General features: G+C 33.2%; 1 protein-coding gene across 3 annotated transcripts; it reads left to right on the plus strand.

The window, feature by feature from the left end:
- The first annotated feature begins 785 nt into the window (after positions 1 to 785).
- On the plus strand, positions 786 to 19,791 carry LOC138308302 (uncharacterized). Of its 3 annotated transcripts, XM_069249294.1 has the most exons (11): positions 786 to 943; positions 6,557 to 6,643; positions 9,092 to 9,391; positions 9,985 to 10,266; positions 10,798 to 10,940; positions 12,421 to 12,532; positions 13,710 to 13,797; positions 14,233 to 14,439; positions 14,988 to 15,124; positions 15,444 to 15,555; positions 16,028 to 19,791. In XM_069249294.1, exons 2-11 carry the CDS (start codon positions 6,602 to 6,604, stop codon positions 16,171 to 16,173), a joined length of 1,569 nt encoding a protein of 522 aa, XP_069105395.1. In that variant the 5' UTR covers positions 786 to 943; positions 6,557 to 6,601; the 3' UTR covers positions 16,174 to 19,791. The 3 variants fall into 3 exon arrangements, with proteins under 3 accessions (XP_069105395.1, XP_069105396.1, XP_069105397.1); XM_069249295.1 differs by lacking the exon at positions 786 to 943 and having other exon boundaries at positions 6,535 to 6,643; XM_069249296.1 differs by lacking the exons at positions 786 to 943; positions 6,557 to 6,643 and adding an exon at positions 8,791 to 8,914.
- Positions 19,792 to 19,928: the final 137 nt, after the last annotated feature.

The following is a 19,928-nucleotide window of genomic DNA, read 5'->3' on the forward strand; positions in this document are numbered from 1 at the left end:
AACGTCACAGCGTCAACAAAATAATTATTTTTGGGTACAATTTTAAATTTTTTTTCAGAAACTAGGTTGGGTAACTTACTTTTAAAGATAAAAAACAACAGGATACAATGACGTGATTTTCATGTAATAATAAATAGACTTGCAGTTGCGGGTTTTCTTCGAATTAATTTCAAAATGGCGGATAATCATTGTAGTAAAGTTTCAATAAAACGTCGATGTATGAGAGAAAAATACTCTTTCATATGTGGATATCTTGGGATCACAACCTTCGGGTTTTACAGAATTTTGTGACCATCTGGTAGAATATCCCTATCCTTCAAATCAACATATGAAAGAGTCCGAGGCCTATTTAGTAGGCTGAGGTAGTTCAAAATAAATTAAAGTTTAAAAACAAAATTGTTATAAATTCTCAAAAAACTGTACAATAATAATGCAATGCGAAATGTAATATTATGCATAATAAGTACAATGAATAAATATATACATATCGGTGACGTCATTACATCTACGGTTCACAACAATAGTGTTACATACAAAATATACGTATTAGCTAGGTTAACATTACTAGGTTCAGTTCAATTCACAACAAACACTGTCATTCCTTATGTACAGTACTTTGTATACACTACTTACAGTGACGTCACTGATTGATAAGTACAGAGTAAAATAGCATGGTTGCAATATCATCATAAAAACATAATTTTATTTACATCATATGCGTTCCGGTTATATCTGTACCGTATCTTAGGTAAAAAGGACAAACACCTGATATATGTTTACATTAGCGACAGGTTACATGTCTGGCTAATCCTTGTGGATTTTGTAGGCGAATATATATAGCGGAATGTGGAATTCCCACAGATCTATGAATAGATGTTGATCAGTGTTGAAAGAAGTACGTTTCAGGGAATACTCCATTTTATTTCATCTTGTACAACAAATGGTAAGTATATTGCTTATTAGCAGGAAAAAAGTGTTTCGCTTCGTAGAATAGATCAGGTTATATCTGATGTAGTAGTATAGCATGCTGTAGAATAGTCAATATGGATGTTTCACGTGACCTAGTCATGTCAAACATAGGACAAACCGTATGGTGTATAATATATGAAGTTATGTGATACGATATAGGACGCCATGCTTATCAAACTGTGTTTGTTTCGTGATTTCAAACGATTCATCGACAATTATTGTAAGCCTAGCTATGTATATAAAACAATGAATATATAAATAACCTTATTAAATGAAATACTCATTGAAATTAAATTGTCTCCCTTGATCACATTTGTAGGGTCTATTTGGTTTTAATTGGCAACATATAATGCATTATAATCAGTATGTGCCGTTACTATCATACATTTTGTACTTTGTTGACATGAGAAATATTATACATACAATGGTTTTATTACTTACTATCGTTTTTTTAGTCTCTTCTTTTCCATCAAATTATATTATTATTTTGTTCAATTTTAATGTAATATCTAGCATATTAACTGGTGATTTTTAAGATGGTAGAAACAAAGGCATATCCTGCTTACAAAATCACATTCATGACACACTTTATGACCACTGTTTAATAACATTCAATACGAAAAAGATCGATCTCTTTTGTCCTTGAACAATGTAACCGATACGGTATCACAAGTCAACGTTAAGATAACATGTCAACGTAATTTATTGTTATCAATAATATACACGTTTAAAACATATTCGAAAACGATATTTCTGATTACAATAACCAAGATACAATAAAACCAACGTCACGGTCATAATTAAACTTTCTTGTAATGCGAGAGTGTTACATACCTACTTATCATACCCTGGAATTATTTCACCACATTGTTTAAATCATTACACGACTACTATTGTAATATTGAACTAGCGATAATTCATAAAAAATATTCCTAATTTCTATTATGAAACTATTTCGCGTTATATACAGTATAAACTTAACAGATATGTCAAACACCTCCGTTTCGAAAAGGAACGGTTTTTTTAATCTTCATTATAAAACAAAATGCTACACTCTTGGTAATGTTCTGTACATACTGTAAAATTAAATGGATTAACAGTTTGATATATATACCAAGAATGTGTAAACACACATGTCCTATAGGTCAAGTCGGTAACATTGTTGCTATATGTCATTGAACGTTTAAGTGTATCCCTATCGAATGACCTTTCAGCCCCATACTAGATAAGGTCGAAACTCCACCAATAAAATCGTCGACTATCAACAAACACACTTGTGTCACTTCGCCAAAAGGGCGTCGAGTACATACGTGAACGTCAATAATATTGTGTGTTTATACACACCAACAACGTGATAAATTATAGGAAATTTCCAGGTATTTATGGGTGCGAAACCGAAAGTAAAACCTAAAAGGTAATGCAGACGCCTACGTTTCATATCATGATTTTTATTAATCTCGTTTTAAATACATTGTATATGTAAGTAAATTATTTTACAAATGATAATCATTTCATATGATACATCCACTTATCATCCCACCTGTTGATTAACATGATAACAGGATCTACTGGTGTCTACACAAAGTGTAGTATGCTCCAATTTTACACTGTAAACCACTTCATTCTCTTGATATACAGAGTTTCTAACAAATGGATATATGGAATCAATAGTATCAGTAAGAGTCCATGGCCAGTTAGTTATGTGTTCGCAATGACAAAGGCACGAAACATTGTATCGGAAATAAAGCGGTTTATAGTTGTCGAGCAGGTTTAGTGTAGATGTCTTTGTCACCCGTATCGTACTTTAATTGATTTTCCTCCATATCAGCGTCTCTCGTGGTCAGTGTTGTCACTTCAATATCATGGTTTGTTGTAGGTAACTGTGGTATTCTTCAGTATAGGGTAAAATTCAATATAAAGTGATAACACGTATTCATCAATCTGTTATATAAACCAAAATGTGTCATAAATCGCCCAGTGTAAATGGTTTTGGCCGATGAGCAATGGTCCTGTTCAATACATAACAGAATTCAGCCTTCGTAGGAGCGGTGTAGTTTGTCCCGTGTACTCTAGAATGTGAACAATGAGTTGCCGTATGCGTTTAAATATCTATGAACGTTGTGATAGCATGGATAACATTAGAAATCCCCAATTCTTAACTGTTGTCAAACTGAAAGCTAACACTAAACAGAAATGTCATTTACCATCACTATTTTTTTTTTTCATTTCAGCGGAGTGTTTGGTTAATGATAGCCCATGCTTGATATTTCATAGATTACATGTATTATTACCGTTATGTTCACCATATACTAATGTCTAAGCATCTTTATTGGCTACATTGTATGTGTGTGACACTAGATGAAACAGGTAGTTTAGTCCTTCGTTGTATCAAGGTAATAACATTACAGTATACTGTAGGCCTTTAAAGCTCGGTCCCTCTCAGTAAATTTTAATATCTTTACAGGCCTGCCAATGGTTATTTTTTTCTCCTTATTTGTAATATAACACTATCCTGGGGTAAATAAAGCGATAGTGATAGCAATCCCTGATATATTGAGGGTAAATATGGCACAAATTACAGACTTGAATTTAATGTGGCGGGGGCATGTGGGGGTGGTGGTGGGGGGGGGGGTGGTGGTGGGTGGGTTGGTGGTTACTAAACACCTTACGATGAGTTTATTGATTAATCAACATTAATTCACAAAGATACAATTGAATGCTGGTCACATGTCAGGCATGTTTAATTATGATAAAAGATCGATATATTGGCCAAAAAGAATAAAAGTTTATGGAAAATAAAAAAATCTTATGAAATATATACAATATATGTATATACAACACGGAATTTGTTTTTATTTTAAATAAATAAAAGAACATTTTACAAAACGTGGCTAGAATTATGAGATTGATATGCCAGATACACCCACTGAAAAATATTCGAATGATTTGACTAAATAGAGTAGAGGAGAAGCAAACGCTATAAAGTTTGAGAATCGTTAATCACATTTGCATATTCCGAATATCAAGACTCTGGCGCCTGATTTGTTTCTACTGGAAAGAGGCTTGGAGTAATACATTTAATATTCTAATTTTGACATTATATAATGCACACATCCCTATGGTTAGGCCTAATAACATTACATGAGCTGTGCCCGTGGACAAGCATTTCTGTTTGACCAATGGACCGATGGGTATCTTTCCTGCTTGTCCGATACCAGTTTTGATTGTTTTGCTAGAAGAGACGCGCCCTCGACTGATGTGTAATACAATCGGATGGAAATAAAGATATTTGCAACACTTCGTAATGTTTGATTACTACCAAAATAGTTTAATCCGCCATTTAGACAGACCAGCAGTTGTTTCTAGAATATAAAATATCTATGAAATGTGGCTTGATAATTTTGTGTCTGCGACATGTGTGATTCTAAACTTAGTTTCAAACTAGGAGATATAATCTAGTATATACATTCTGATGGGAAAAAATCAGCTAATATAAACTGTAAAATCTTGATAAAGGAAACAACTGCAAAGAATCACTGATGGAAATGAATTAGTATTCATTTTGCATCATACAGCCAACATGTACTATCTGCTTTGGTTGGCATTAGTTTAGTCTAGTCCTCCGTATAAAATTGTTATATATAGCGAAGATAAAATCAGTCGATCTCCTTAGTCCATAATCCTTCGTACTAACTGGCTATATAGAGCTTAGAAAAATAAAACCCACCAGTAAATCTCTGAAACCTAACACAAACTATTTCGTCAAACTCCATAATCCTCCGTTCTAACTTAGTATATAAAATAAAAACAAATGATGCCAATGAGGAACATATTCCAACTTAACACATACTTGTTTAGACACATTCTTTATCGATAGAACGATGTGGTTATTTCCGTTATTATGAGTCACAAAAAGGAAATATTACGATACAAATACGATATTTTAGGCGGAAGTTATATTTTCATTAAAACCAACCTTTCCAATTCAATTGGATTTCATACAATATTAGCATGTGACCTCTGAAGTTTCAGGTTTCGGTTTTGGGTAAACAACCAATGGAGCGAGGCAAACAAGATGATGCGTTTATGTAGAAGACACATGTCTGGTGTGAATTAAATAACTTTTGTTTGTTAATGGAAAGTTTTTGACGATTATTGCGAGGTGATGAGTCAATCCACATGGAGTTACTCGATGTGTTTAAGGATCCGTTTTGTAACGATATAGGAGTAATTAAAATTATATGATTTACACATAAACGTTTATGCGTTGAATCCATGAAGGCAAACCTTATAATAAAAAAGTGTTTTTATATAATAAAAATATAAAATATTTATTTTTATTATCTTTGTATGGATATAAAAATTGAATTAATCTAATATGGCACTTGCACTAGTCTCTTTAAAGTCTAAGTAATTTAAGATGGCAAAAAAGTTAAACTTAACTAATATTTAACACCAGGAAAAATAATAAGAAAGATTTTACTTACCATTACACTGCAGAACATTTTCAGTGCGAAAAGTGTATTGCGCTGACACTAGTTGAAAAAACCCTGTAGTTATTGGAAAGGCTATATGTCTTTCACTATTTTGTTGACATTTCCACAATGTGTATAGTGTACCATTAAAGGGCCACTACCTTTCCGAAACGGCTTTTAATTTTTGAAATAGGAATGTGAAACGAGATCAATAATTTTGTAGAGTCGCAGAAGTTATTAACTATACGTTTACTAGCACACTTATCACCACCTTCAGAACTGTTTAATTAGAATAAATAAAATGTTAATTTTCATAACGCGGGTCGTTTTATGTTTCCCGCCGTCGTCCTAAATGCCGCGCGGTAGTTGACTATCACTGCGCCAGACGGCAAAACAGCGAAATGAATTTCCACTGTTATCGTACATTAGACAGGAAATCTTGCATATGTTTGGTGTTGTAACCTCATCTTAAGCCATCGATATATATTTTCTTTTGTTATTAATGTTTTTAAGAAACCTATAAATTTTGCTCCGGAAAGGTAGTGGCCCATTAAACAAGGTTAACTTTTTTACCCCCGAAGACGCATATGAACTCTTCCAAATCAAACATTTAAAACATTCCATTACAAATGTTTAGGGATGATTAGGTGTAACATCGACGTATATCCTAAATGAAAAACATTCAGCAAAACCCATAATCAAAATATCAAAATATACCTATATATATATATCAATACAAATGTTGAAGGTTTAATTATACACAAGCAATGATTAAAGTAATTTTAGAAATATGTAATTAATGAAATGGTTCTAATATAATTATGCCCTCGACAGTAGATTTAAGTCCCAAATTTTCATATGACCATTCAAACGTTAAAACAATTGATATATATATATATATGATATAATATGTGTTAAATGAATCGACAAATATATGGTCTGAGCGAGTAATGGATCGTTTAACATAACTGTAGTTTAAAAAAATGAATGGAGATTAGATTATATGATAATGCATGTTAAGAGCAGACGACATAGTCAATACTACACAATGTAAAAATGTGTATGCTTGACAGATCGTTTACTGACCTAGATTTCCCTGTATTCTCCTACAGCAGAACCGAACATAATCTGAATGCTAGCTGGAAACATATTTCAAGATGGAGGGGTTCACAAAACTCGGATCGTTGGACTTTGATGTGGTAAGTTACTTCAATGTCACAATCATATCCTAAAAAGTCATAAAGGTGCGTGTTTTATACAAAAGGCATACATTTGGCGTTGTTATACATGCATTAATGTATTGTATACACATGCGTTCAAGTCAATCATTTAGTTAAGTTGATTCTCATAATTATATGATGCTTTTATACATATCTTACTCGAATCTCAAACCTAAAAACGGCAAAATCCCATAAAAAAGAATGGCTAGTTGATATCTTTCAGCATGAACACATCGTTAAGAAATGTCATTGATATTATCTTTTATCATGGTATATTTATCTCTAGGTTATTACAGTCGATTGATATAAATTCTAATTATATCGTTTTATTTACATCGCGGTCTATCGCACTCGAATGGCGCTGGTCTGGTCATATTCTATCCTACGTCCACCAAAAACGAGCTATTAATGTTTTTTTTTATCTTTTGGGGAAATAAGTTGTTATATTCTTTTTGACATTTTTGTGTCTTTTTTTAAATGTAAACTACAGCATGAGCAATGTTGTAGAAGCATGTTATGTTATTTTATTTCAGGGGTTTTGCACAAAACACTAGTACAGAATTCAACATTTCCATCTAAGCCCATATCTGCTTAAAATGACTTTCTACTGGTGTTCTTAGCATTTTTGACTAAAACACTTTTTACTGATATGGGTGTTCTAATCCAAATCTACGTTTGATATGACAACAGTATAGGTACAGTAGTAATAACTTTGTAATGCAGTTCATAGATACATGTACTGCCACTGTTAATGTACAATTATTTCTAAAATGGAATTAATTGTTCTTCCTTGTTAAAATATTCATATATTAATAAATATAGATAACACGTGTTTATAGTTGTTGTCAATGAACGTTAATCAGATTACACTGACAGTGTCAAGCATTGTCTTCCTGTGTACGTGCCACATTTAAACGTATGGCTAGTGCTATCTAAGTTAACCCATGTAGAGTGAATGTACATAATGTTTATACAGGACACAGCATTGAGGGGATGTTACTTATGACGATGTCAACATCGAACAATGATACCATATCGACAAGACAAATGTTTATATCACATTATAAGAATTGTACGATGTACCTCCGTCTGGAATAAAATAAGCCTTAATCACGGATGTAGGCTAAATGATAACCTCATTTGTTAACTATTTTCCCCTCTGCTACGTTTTCGGCCATGAATGTAGACTGTGTGTAGTTGAAATGACGAAAAGTAATTTTGCTAATTATTTTACCTGCCAAAAAGAGCAATAGCGATTTCATGATTCATCAATTAATGAAGAGTCCCACATCATGCAGGTATTCGTATTGAGTTCATATTTTTGCATACTCTTTGCGAATACTGATATAACTTCTTCATCATGCTCTTGTTGACGAAACCTTTAGAACAAATGTGTTAATGTGTCAATCGGTCTCGGACTTTTTCTATAAACGAACCAACAATTTGATATCGTTAAAAATTAACCAAATAGAAAATTGACATCCCTGTTTAACCCGTCATCATTTTAATAAGATTTTAAAGTGATCCATTAACCGATAGGTTATAATTGGTCATGGCTACCATTGTAACCATATTTACTAAGATATCTTTACGTTGTAATCACATTTTGTGTAAAGTCATGACTCATATCATTATGTAAAATATTGTTACTGTTAATTTTGTCATCCATTTTACAGCTATTTCCTCGGCTGTAAGTAACTAGATCGAAACAAGAGTAGCAACATGCACATGTTATTTTCAAATAAATAAATACTTTAAAAAAAATGATATTAATAAAACAAACAAATAAAAAAAAGAATCACAAACATATGTACATGTATTGCATAATAACATCAGGAAATATATGACTAATGAACATGTGTTACCGTTCTTATAGCAGGATGTTAGTGACGTTTTGGAAAATTAAAATTCCTTTTTTTCTTTTGTAAAATGAATATTGATTGGTATTTTTTATATCAATTTTCCAGTGTATCCATCAGATATTTCAATTGTGCTAGTCTCACGTTAATTTGGGATTTTTAAGTATATCCACATTTTATCATTTATATTGCTTTGGTGCATATATTTTATTTAGTATTTGAAATGTACTCGATTACGCTAAATGTTATTTCCTTCCTGTATACAAGCACGTGTTGGTGGTTTTACCGTAACTATCTCGACTATCTGATTTATAAACAGAGTGATATTTTCTTCTAAACATCATACAGATTTTGATTAAAAGGCACCATGACCACCTACGAAGACGAAGATGTATGTTAACTATGATAATGAAACATTGATATATAGATTATGATTTCTACCTTATTTTGTATATTTCCTATCATATATCTCAAACATGTCCTTCAACGTGCTCTATATAAATCATAAATTTATTTTATATATAGGTTAGATATGTACAATTATAACACTTGCCTTTATTCTTTTCAGACTTTGGATTCTCCAACCGAATACAAAAACGATTTATTTTCATCACAGAGCTCCACCACAGATTCCGATTACGGAAGTTTAGTTCAATTGACGCCGAGTTCGTCATTCGATCGTTCTAATGAATTCGATTCAATGTCATCAGAATATTCCTCCTCCTCACAGCATAACAACTGTGAAGACGATAGCTCGTTACCTGGAGATATTATAAATAACATCAGTGTTTCCCATAGACCGATACAGTGTAGTGAAGGTTCAGAGAGATGCTGTAAACGAAAGACCACACATGGACACTATCAGATGGTAGGATATATTTGAACAGAAGTGTCACTGAGTCAACGATGTCACAATTTAATGTTTGTAATGTCTGTCATTTTAGTAGTATTTTTAAAAAAGTGTTTTTTTTTAAATTCTTTTAAATAGCGACGGCTTGGCTGCCGCGGTTAGTGTCGAATTTTATAATGTTTTCTGAATCAATTATAAATCGGCTCAGGAATTATCCTCCCATAAAAAAATAATTTTATATGGAAATCTTTGTAAATATTCTTCCATGGTATACCTATGGCTTTAGATGTGAAATGTATGCTTATACGTGTATATGAATAACACTGTCGGTACTATACTAGTAGATTCAAATCTAACTATAAAAAACTATTTTGTGTACGACATAAGACTTATTTATCTGTTTCCTTGTTTGTTTGTGTTCTCATATCAATTAAGCCATTAAATAACAATATCTAAAATACAGAGGGGATGCCATTTTATAGGTCATTTAAAAATACAACCATGTAGGTTTAGTAAATACATCTCATATCCTCTTTTAATGTTTTTCCTATATAGTCAATAATGTTCTGTTTTAATAATACATCCCTCTATCTTGCTGTGTTTTTCTACAGAACTGTACCGGATATACCGGATCTGAAGGTATAGAAGATAATACATATAGCCCAACCAAATTAATGAAAAATGGACCAATGGCGGGAGGGACGTGTGTTCCCAAGATACACAGAAATGAGAGCTGTGATATCATCGAAGATAAAGCGATTTCCTTTGATGAAATGGATGCCGCTAATATGTTAAGAGAAATGGAACAGCCAAGAAGTACAATGTACTACAACAGGACCCGACCGAAAAAGCAAAAAAGAAAAAATACTCAGGATGACGATACAGCTACAAAGGTGACGTTTTAACTCTCAATTATGAATGATACTTTAGTATGGTTATTCATGTTATGCCTACAGCATATAAATTGCGATTTTAATAACTTTGATGTAAATTAAAACTAAATGAAATGTTGATCATTTTAAAAGGGAACATAAAATTAAACAAATTATTTCCATTTGAAGTGAATGATTCAGATAATTATGAACGGGATATGTTTATCTAATGTAAAAGGAACGACTCAGTGTGTCTTTCTTTTTTTTTGATACACACCCCAATGCATTTAGTAGGGGTAGGGTTTTGAAAAGGAGTGTGGACTCAACTCATGGAAAAGTATATTTGGCCCAGTCGGGAGAGCTATCGGGTCAACCCCTGGAGTCCTATTGAAGGATTTTTTTTCTATTCTTCGCGGAAAAAGAGCCGTTGGGTTCGAATCCTCACCGAGGGCATTTATAAAAGAGTATTTTCCATATTTCTTTACTCTAATATGAATATGATGGTGATTATGGCTTTGTATTGACATTTGAATTTTTATATTTCACATACAGCAAGTATGTCATTGCAACTCTCATCCTGTTCTTCGGACCTCCCATCTGCATAACGAATCAGATTGGGTCCTTCTCGAGTCTCGATTGAACGGTCATTTCCTAGGTGAATCATCTCCAGAATTTCAGAATCGTTTTCGAATCAAGTACGTATTCCTACGTTTATATATTTATAAATTGTTTCGCATTGAATGAATGAATTCAGCAAAAATTCAAAGTACATATAGGGATTGGATTTCGTTTTGATGTTAACCATGCTTGTATGGATTCCAGTAAACTCCGATCACTTCATTTCCCAATGAAGATGCTTGGTCACGTGCTGACCTCTGACCGGCGTGAGAATACATTTTGACATTGTTTACATTTTGACCTACATTGTAGTTTTACGCCGCTTCAGTTTTGAACGAACTTTCTGCGATGTGGCCTAGGCCTACCGTTGTAGCATTTATTTGTTTAATGTTTAGAGAGATATCTTAATTCAAGCACACGTAAGAAAATTTTAACAATGTTATCTTCAAAAAGTGTAATTTGGGTTAGCGTCATGTTAGGACCGAACGCAGTGAGGTTCACCACTCATCGCATAGCCTAGTAGGCATAATCGAACGCAAATAGTTTAATGTGTACAATATATGTGAAACGGTACAACATTCAGTTAATTCCATAACAAATTATAAATTGAGTTTTAAAAGGTTTGATTATGTTTAGATACCAACTATTCAGCATTTTCACCACAATCGTCATTTTCTTCGAAACGGACCCTGCTCAATCGAGCGACCGGATTACAACATTGACTGCACTGCTAGTACTGCGCAGCAATTTTTGTATTTGAAGCTACATAATAATGTTTTATGAAAAATTTAAAGCCATTAATTCTTGAATATATAAAAACAATATTTCAAAATCTCCGTTTTTTATCGTAACAACGCACAAAGAATGAAGTTATTTTCGGAACTACATTTTGTGTTGCCTTGGTGACAGAGAAGAACTGACACTGGTACAATGGCGGCTGTTCAGCGTAGTGTAACTGATGAAGAAAGTTAATCTCGTGCATGTAGCATCGCAGTATCATTCATTTGCACGAGTACAATGCAACAAAATTGACAATCAATCCTTCAAATGAGCAATTCCTCTAAGATTATATTCTATGGGCGAGTTAGCTCGTATTTGCCTACAGTGAAAATGCCTAGCAAGTACAAATAGAATGTATATGGAAATGGATTTAAAATTCTGCTTAATTTGTGAATATACGTGTATATACAGTTTACCTCATGCCACATAACAATTATATGTCGAATACCTGATATTTTGAAGAATGATTTAAGCAATAATATATACATAGAAACTATTTCGTTTCTAAATGATACAGTAATCAGTTATTAAACGATTTTTAAATCACAGCGATATTGTTGCAATTTTCTAAACGATTATTTTTTTTGCAAATTCTGATCATCTGGATGATACGCCAAATTTAGTCAAAAATGAAATAATTTGGTTTATAGTCATCAAAACAATCAAAATATGTTTGTGCGACTTAGTACTGATGCCTTTGTGGTAAAGATATGCCTTTGACTTTACACTAAGTTTGGATCAGTTCATTAACGACTGCAGTATTTTTTTTTGATTCAGGAACAGAGATCGGCTTCTGAGAGTGAATGGGGACAAATTGCATCATCTAGATCATGTTCAAGTATTTGCCAAATTGCAGGAGTTCTTACGAATGGAAAGAAGACATTCGTTGGTAAATATATCTCAATGACATGTCTTCTTAAGCGAAAGGACTCTCCAAATAATGTCCTCATAATGAAATAGTTGTGATTACATATATCATGTTTAATCTTCACTGCATGGTGTTATATTACAAGTCAAACTAGTTTTCCAATTAGAAAAAAACATTTCGTCTGAATAAACAAAGCCTATAGTGTAATCACTATGCACTTCTCTGTTCAGATTTATCCGGCCGTATATGGTTCCTATTGTTCTGCAATTACATGTAAAATAGCTGGACAGTAGTTTTCCTATGGATACAGTGACCTCTAAAGCAATATAAAATAACATAAATGTCCAAATTCATTGAAAATATTAAAATATTTGGAAAAACTGCATAACTTAGTTTAAGAGGTATGCAAAGTTATTATTGCAAGTATGTTGTGACCCGTGAATAGTAAAAACATATTCTGATTTCAAAGAACATCGGTAGTGGATATGATGGAAATTGTTTTGAAAGAGCGTAACAACCAATAAAAGCTGATATCTACTATAAACATCATCTGGTTTGTTTTCCAATTCGATTTAAAAATGGTACATGCTAGGGATTTTAAGGACTACAAAAACGAACCATTTCTTATTGGTTCTAATTTTATAATTGTTCAAGACCTTGAGCTGTGCCGTTATGCCTCATTTACTGCTGCTAAGGTTCATTTTAACGGGGGTGGGACCCTTTCTGACGGATAACAGTTTGAAGAGCTTTAATGTTTTATTGATAATAATGGCATTATGAATTGAAATTCCACAAGAAAAATAAAGCAACATAGTATTATATGTGAAACTGCGAATCAATAATTTCACAAAAAGCCATTTTTGCAATTAAGGTATAAAATAATTAACGATATTAAGTACAAAGCGATCAAACAGTTGCCGTTATTTAGTACAAGGCGAGTGTAGCAAGTACCATGTGATACCCGATAACGTTTGTGCGGTACTAGTATCTCCAGTGGTGATTGAAAGTTACTCTTTGTTATGTTTCCGTTTAAACGACGTTAGCGTGGGACGTCATCGTACATCGTCATTCCATTACAAATAGATACAATAGTCCCGCTCAAATGTTTTCGAGTATCACGTGGTACGTGAATTATTCCCATTAGGAGCTTGTTCTGATAAATTAATCAATGATACTAACAGTGTTTTGTCCTCAACAGACAATCGAGCGTCATAGTCATACGGAACAGGAAGATGTTATTATTTTCACGGAAATCGAAATACAGTTTGATTTCATTGAAGAAGATGGTGAGTATTATAGCTCATTAAACATGATTTGAAAAATGCAGAATTCATGTACCTTTATAATATCTCATTAAAATTGTTCTACATGATGGTCATATTTTAATGTACCTGTGTTTGGTACTCTTGAAAACGCTTGCTATCGGCGTCAAATGATATAACGTTTCCATTGTCTTAAACAATGACATTTTATTGTTCATCTAGATACACTGTATGTGCACATTCTGATGGGAATTACAAAGAATATAACACGAGAAAATTCACGAAAGTCGTAGCTGGAAAACACAAAAGCTTAAAAAACAAACACCTGAAAAACGATAGAAAAAATAAGCAAAACAAATAAGGTGTATTTATTAATAGGTGGAAGATATGATGCTATAACAATAGATTTTTATGCTAACATCGATTCATAATTGATAATATTTCCTTTATACATTACAGGTGCGAATACAGTGGCAAGCTTTACAGCCAGAATAATACGGAAGTTAGTCCGTCCATTCAGTATTATTTATAACCTTGAATGGAGAGGTAAAGACAAATGCTGGATATCGCATTACACCGCAGGTCACCAGATGTATCTGTGTGTGAGGGAAGATAGACCCGAACAACTAACCCTGGCAAACCTTCCAAGTACTGACGACCCCAGGTGTAAGTACATATACATATCATCACCTTCACGTACATTGCTTCCCGACTTTTAATAACGTTTCTAGTCTGACAAACACCATCAAATTTAAGTTACACAAGCAGTGGACATTTTGTGTGACGTTACCATGACTTAAACGATGTATATTCTGTCACGTATGACAGCCAAATGACCAACGAGCATACGAAAACACAGGTTTAAAAGTGTACAACTTGTCCTTGAAATGAAATCCGAAGAACGATGTTCAAAGTAGTTTGTAGCAATATCATTACAAAAGCATTATTTCCATCCCGGACCAAAGTTTATTATGTAGAATATAAGGAATTCTTTACGTGAATGGCGGGTCACCAAACCCTAAGTTTTTAATAATACTTTCTCAGCTTAATTCTATTAATAAATTATCTCCCCCTAGTTTGAAAATTCTAGAATCAAACATGCAGTAGAGACAAAAATCTAGCGATATTTTTGATATTTTAGAGACTGGTGGTCAGTCTATCCATGGCTATACACTATGTGTTTGTGATGCTTATTCTTTTCTTTACATCTACAGTTCAGTTCTCACAGGACGTATACCATGGTTTTCGGAGAGAGGATGGCAGTAATAACGAATTATATTTGATGACTATCATGTCAAAGGCAACAGATGGATATATTTCAATCGGATCGGCAGGAAATGTGAAACTTAAGGTAATATTATTTCGGTTGTTATTTTGATAAATATGGTTGAAAATGTTGAAATACATTTATATTAATATATAGTTTTTTTTTTGTACGTTTCTTTGTCTAAAACATTGATATATGTCACGTATTCTGTTCCTGTCACATTGACCAAAAATAAATATGGCAATTTACAGGATATGTCAACTTTACAATGTAAGTGACAATACCATTTACCTTTTATTATGTGATTTACATTGTAAGTGAATTGTTCTATTTGAAGATTATTAAATTTTCAAGATACATTACCTGTGTGGTTGTTTTGATGCAGTTCTTTTGCTATTTACAGAGTTGTGACGATGACATCAAACATATGACATCAATTCAGCGTCCTATTCCCCGGATGTTTATATGCCGGGAGCGTAACGGGAAATATAATATTGAGTCACTCAACCATAAAGGTTCGTACAATGTATTTAGTTGATATTTTTTAAAGCTGTTCTGGTATCCATAGGTAGCCAATTCGTCTAAAACAGCCAATCGAGGTATAATTAAATAACACAAGAAAGAGAAAAAAACAAACATTTTCCGTGTTTACTTGGGAAAAGACAGATATTCATTATCATTTGTTTCTAGTGGTAGAGAACATTTATTTATCAAACATATCCAAACCTTACTCTAAGACTTTAGTTGGTTATTAATCTGCAACACTCGTACTGCTCAGCCAAAACAAATCATCAGATATACCTGTTCACCTAACATTACCATGGAAGATTTAAGAAAAAGCCATTCTTTCTTTATCGATTTAAAACGAGTAATTCCATTCTTTAAATTGATCGTTTGGATATTTATGATCTCCAGTCATATTTGTCTAGTAACGAAATCTTTAAAGAACGAAGTTACTCATTGTCTGAATAACTCGTGTATTTGTAGGTTGCTTCTTACGATGGAACACTCAGAAGGGAATGATGGATATCAAGGAATTAGATGATGACACAATGTACCAAACATGGAACCAGCCAGAGTTCCTCTTCTCTATATACACACGGGTCTCTGATGTGAATCGGTACGAACTTTGAGCTTCTTTGAGTGAAGAACTTAAGATCTGCTAGTCAATAAAATGTTTGTCAACATTGAAATTCTGAAAGTAATTATATATGAAAAAACCCCATTCTTATAGACAGAAAGGCATACGGATTATTGGTATTCGAATTTCGAGTCTGTGCCCGTCATTGCACTCCGCTAGTAGAAAATCAGAGGATGATTTCCTGAGTGCTGAAGATCTCTGACATTCTACCATAAATAAACTGTGCGGTGAAAGTCCGTAACCAAAGTGGTCACTTGGTAGTCCATTACCCCTTGGTCAGTGTGTTTGGGTACCTCAGTATTTCCCCTGTTCTAGTTCTGTCTTTCCATAATACAGATTAACCTTGCGGGTAGGTATCCCACACAAACACAATGCTGTAAACAAAACTATTTTCGCGGGATGACATTAGGGAGTTTGAACGTGAATTAAATTTAAAAGATATGAATAGATACACGATTGGCAGTAGGAGCCAATGTTGATTTATAGTTCTTTCCCAAAACTGCAAATATAGCAGTACTTCTTCGTCTTGGTAGCCATTGTCGCCGTTGTCAGTGAAGCCATAACATAGCCACCGGAAGTGAAACTCGCTACTTCAGCGGAGCGCCCCCATGCGGTAAACAGCCGCAATACAGGGGTCGATAACCTAGTATTTGGAAAGGACTATTGTATACGCGAAATAAAGTGATTTACAGTACACAGATATATAACTCGGCAAAATTTTTTGACATGCTGTTGTTTTTTGTAATACATTGAAAACCATCATGTTTGATGAATAAAGTTGGGAAAATTATTCAAATAGACAGACAGACATTTATGATGCCTTATAAGCATTAGTCACAATACAAAAATTGTGCACTGTAAATGTTCTAGTTTTCATGCCTTATGCATGTCTATATGAAAACATACCTGTATGAGTCACTTTGCAATTACTCATACTATTGTGAAATGTGAAATGAGATTGTAGACCACAGCTTGGCTTCGTGCTTTGACCGTATATATTCATTTCACTGCATTTTTGACATAGATACTGCCAACATTCATTATGAACTATTTTTTTACTTAAAAAATTAAAACCGATGCGCAAGTGTTGTAATATTCAAAATGGTAATTTTTTGATGGTGAATGACATATTAAAAGCTCTTCTTGATTTGTGAATATGATAATTACGGCACATATAACTATAAGCATTTTATAACATACAATCGCATTTAAGTTTCTCTGACATCGTCTCGGTCATAAAGACATGCAAACCTAAACATTAATTTACATGATGATCAAGTATTAGCTCTATAATTGAGTAAAGTTTTGCTTGGTTTGGTTTTTCATGCTTATGCGAATGACTTTTCAATTGGAAAAAAAGTCTGCAAAATGTTAACACTTAAAATGAACGTTTTAAAATTGTGAGTAGATCCAAAACAAAACAAATTGTATAAAAGACTTTCAATGGAGCAGTTTTACCTCAGATAAAGAGTTCCAAGTGAACAATGATATTGATCTTGCAATCATTAAGTCGTTCGCACACTATCATTTGACTTCGTCATAGTGATAATTTCTAAAATGATTTTTTTCTGAAACATTCACTTAATATGATTCATCTTCTTTGTAATTTACATTGTGGTTCATGTGATGAATTAGTTTGTATAAGAACGGATATGTATGTGTTTCAGTGTTTCTACTTAATTTAAGTCTATTTTAATTAAGATTTGTTTTGTATTATCTGGTCGTTAATTTATTAATTATCATTTAACATGTGTTATTATGAAAACATTACAGAACAAAAACCGAACTTGCATCGGTTTGCATGGAATCATACTACATACATTATACATTGATGCACTTTTTTTTAATAAATTATGGTTTCATATGTGTCTTTATCCAAACTACATGTTTGTGTATATAGATCCTCACACAATAGATGTTCTTTAGTGTAAGTCGCCCTCATCATCATGGTTTGTGTATATAAGTATAAATTTGGACACGTGGATTACCAATGCTTAAAGATGCTCCACCGCCGACAGAGCATAAATGATATTCACCATTTGAACAAAAACTGGAGTTTAATCGTGTATATATATTCCTAATTAACACAACAAATAACATGAAATAATTCATTTCGCCTTTGGTGCATGTGCAATCATTACTTCATTCTATATAGGATATAGTGCCACGGATTTTTTTCGGGATGCAATTAATTATTTTTCATATTTCTAACTTAAAGTAAAATTAGAAGCTCAAACTTTTCAATGGTAGTAATGGTGTAAAGTAAGTCACTTTTGTAACTAAAGAAAAACACTAATTCGTCTGTTCCTGTTTTTGATAGCGAAAAAAATACCACTTGTCAGCGGTGGAGCATCTTTAAACGAAATAGATACATTTGTTTGATATAAGATGAGTAAATTGATCTACGATTTGTTTCTAATATCCTATAGCCTAGGCTAGGCATCTTATGACGTTCTACATCCTCGATTCTCCAGGGGTTCCGATCTCATACGATCTCTACACCCCTGGACTATCTCATAGTAAAAATGGAAGCAACAGAACAGGTAATTTAGTCCTTTGATAGACATTAAAAGAGCCGTATAACGGTACACATTAAAAAAGCCGTATAACGGTACACATTAAAAGAGCCGTATAACGGTACATTGTGGTTTACTGTATGGCTTTGAAGTTGAGCGACGCTCTCTCTGTAGTCTTCAAAGTATTTTTTGCACACATTGTTTTTGGTTCCGATTTGTTCCGCTGAGCTGCCTTCAAATTTACTATGATATAGTGCAGGGGTGTAAAGATCGTAAGTAATCGGAAACTCTGGAGTATCGAGGATGGATGTTCAATAGCGCGGGCGACACCTAATCGGCGAACGGACGGTCGAGCATTCTCGGGAAACGCTCTTTTACTCTCTTTTAAAAAAATGCATTTATAAGCAACCTACGTCTGACAATTTAACACAATGTATTTTAGGAATGCATTTAAAACACATGTATTGTTTTCTTGATTTCATAAGTTTTGACATGGAAAGGAAATCCCCCTAAAATATGGCGCGACAAGGGAATTTCCTTTAGAAGTAGCTCTGTCTATTAGGGATATACAAGAACATTCCAACTGAAAATATTCAGCGAAATTAGTTGTGTCACTTCTTTCAGGTACCATTGGTATGCGATTTATTTATCTTATTATACCAATCTATTGATTTGACAAAGTGCATTGGTTCGGGAAATATTATTTCCTTGAGCAAAATTTGTTTCTTGTATAGTGTGATAAAACACTCTTTAACACGACTGGCTAAAAGTGTGACATTTGGTCCAACTTTTTTCTCGGTTTCATATCACCATTTGTCAACGTCAATAATATTTGAGTGACGACATACTGCTGTGATGCGCCCTCTATGTGGGACGTTAAGTTGGTCATAATGTTTTGGTGGTTATTTGACCGGAAGTATCGTGTTTACACATAAAGTTCGTATCGGTAACACATGCTGACAAGAGAGATAGACATACATTGATATATTGTGATTAGGTTTTATTTATAGCTAGAGTTTATCTAACACCCCAGAAAAAAATCAATAAAACATGATGATAAAGATGTTGTTGATGATGATGATACGATGATGATAATGATATGATAATGATACGATGATGGTGATGGTGATAATAGTTAAGTCTTGGTTTCAGTGCATTTATCATTTAAGAGATTGTGATAGAATGTAAGATAACATGTTAACATGCAAATGATGTATATGAAATGTATATG

The sequence above is a fragment of the Argopecten irradians genome, chromosome 14 (assembly GCF_041381155.1).
Source record: "Argopecten irradians isolate NY chromosome 14, Ai_NY, whole genome shotgun sequence".
NCBI classification, from domain to species: domain Eukaryota; kingdom Metazoa; phylum Mollusca; class Bivalvia; order Pectinida; family Pectinidae; genus Argopecten; species Argopecten irradians.

What these genes read in the sequence shown, in the direction of transcription:
- LOC138308302 (XM_069249294.1), top strand. Translation starts at nt 6,602, where the DNA reads ATGGAGGGGTTCACAAAACTCGGATCGTTGGACTTTGATGTG. An exon ending in ATGACGATACAGCTACAAAG is followed by an intron (nt 10,267 to 10,797) that starts GTGACGTTTTAA and finishes TTTCACATACAG; the next exon opens with CAAGTATGTCATTGCAACTC. An exon ending in TGAGTCACTCAACCATAAAG is followed by an intron (nt 15,556 to 16,027) that starts GTTCGTACAATG and finishes GTGTATTTGTAG; the next exon opens with GTTGCTTCTTACGATGGAAC.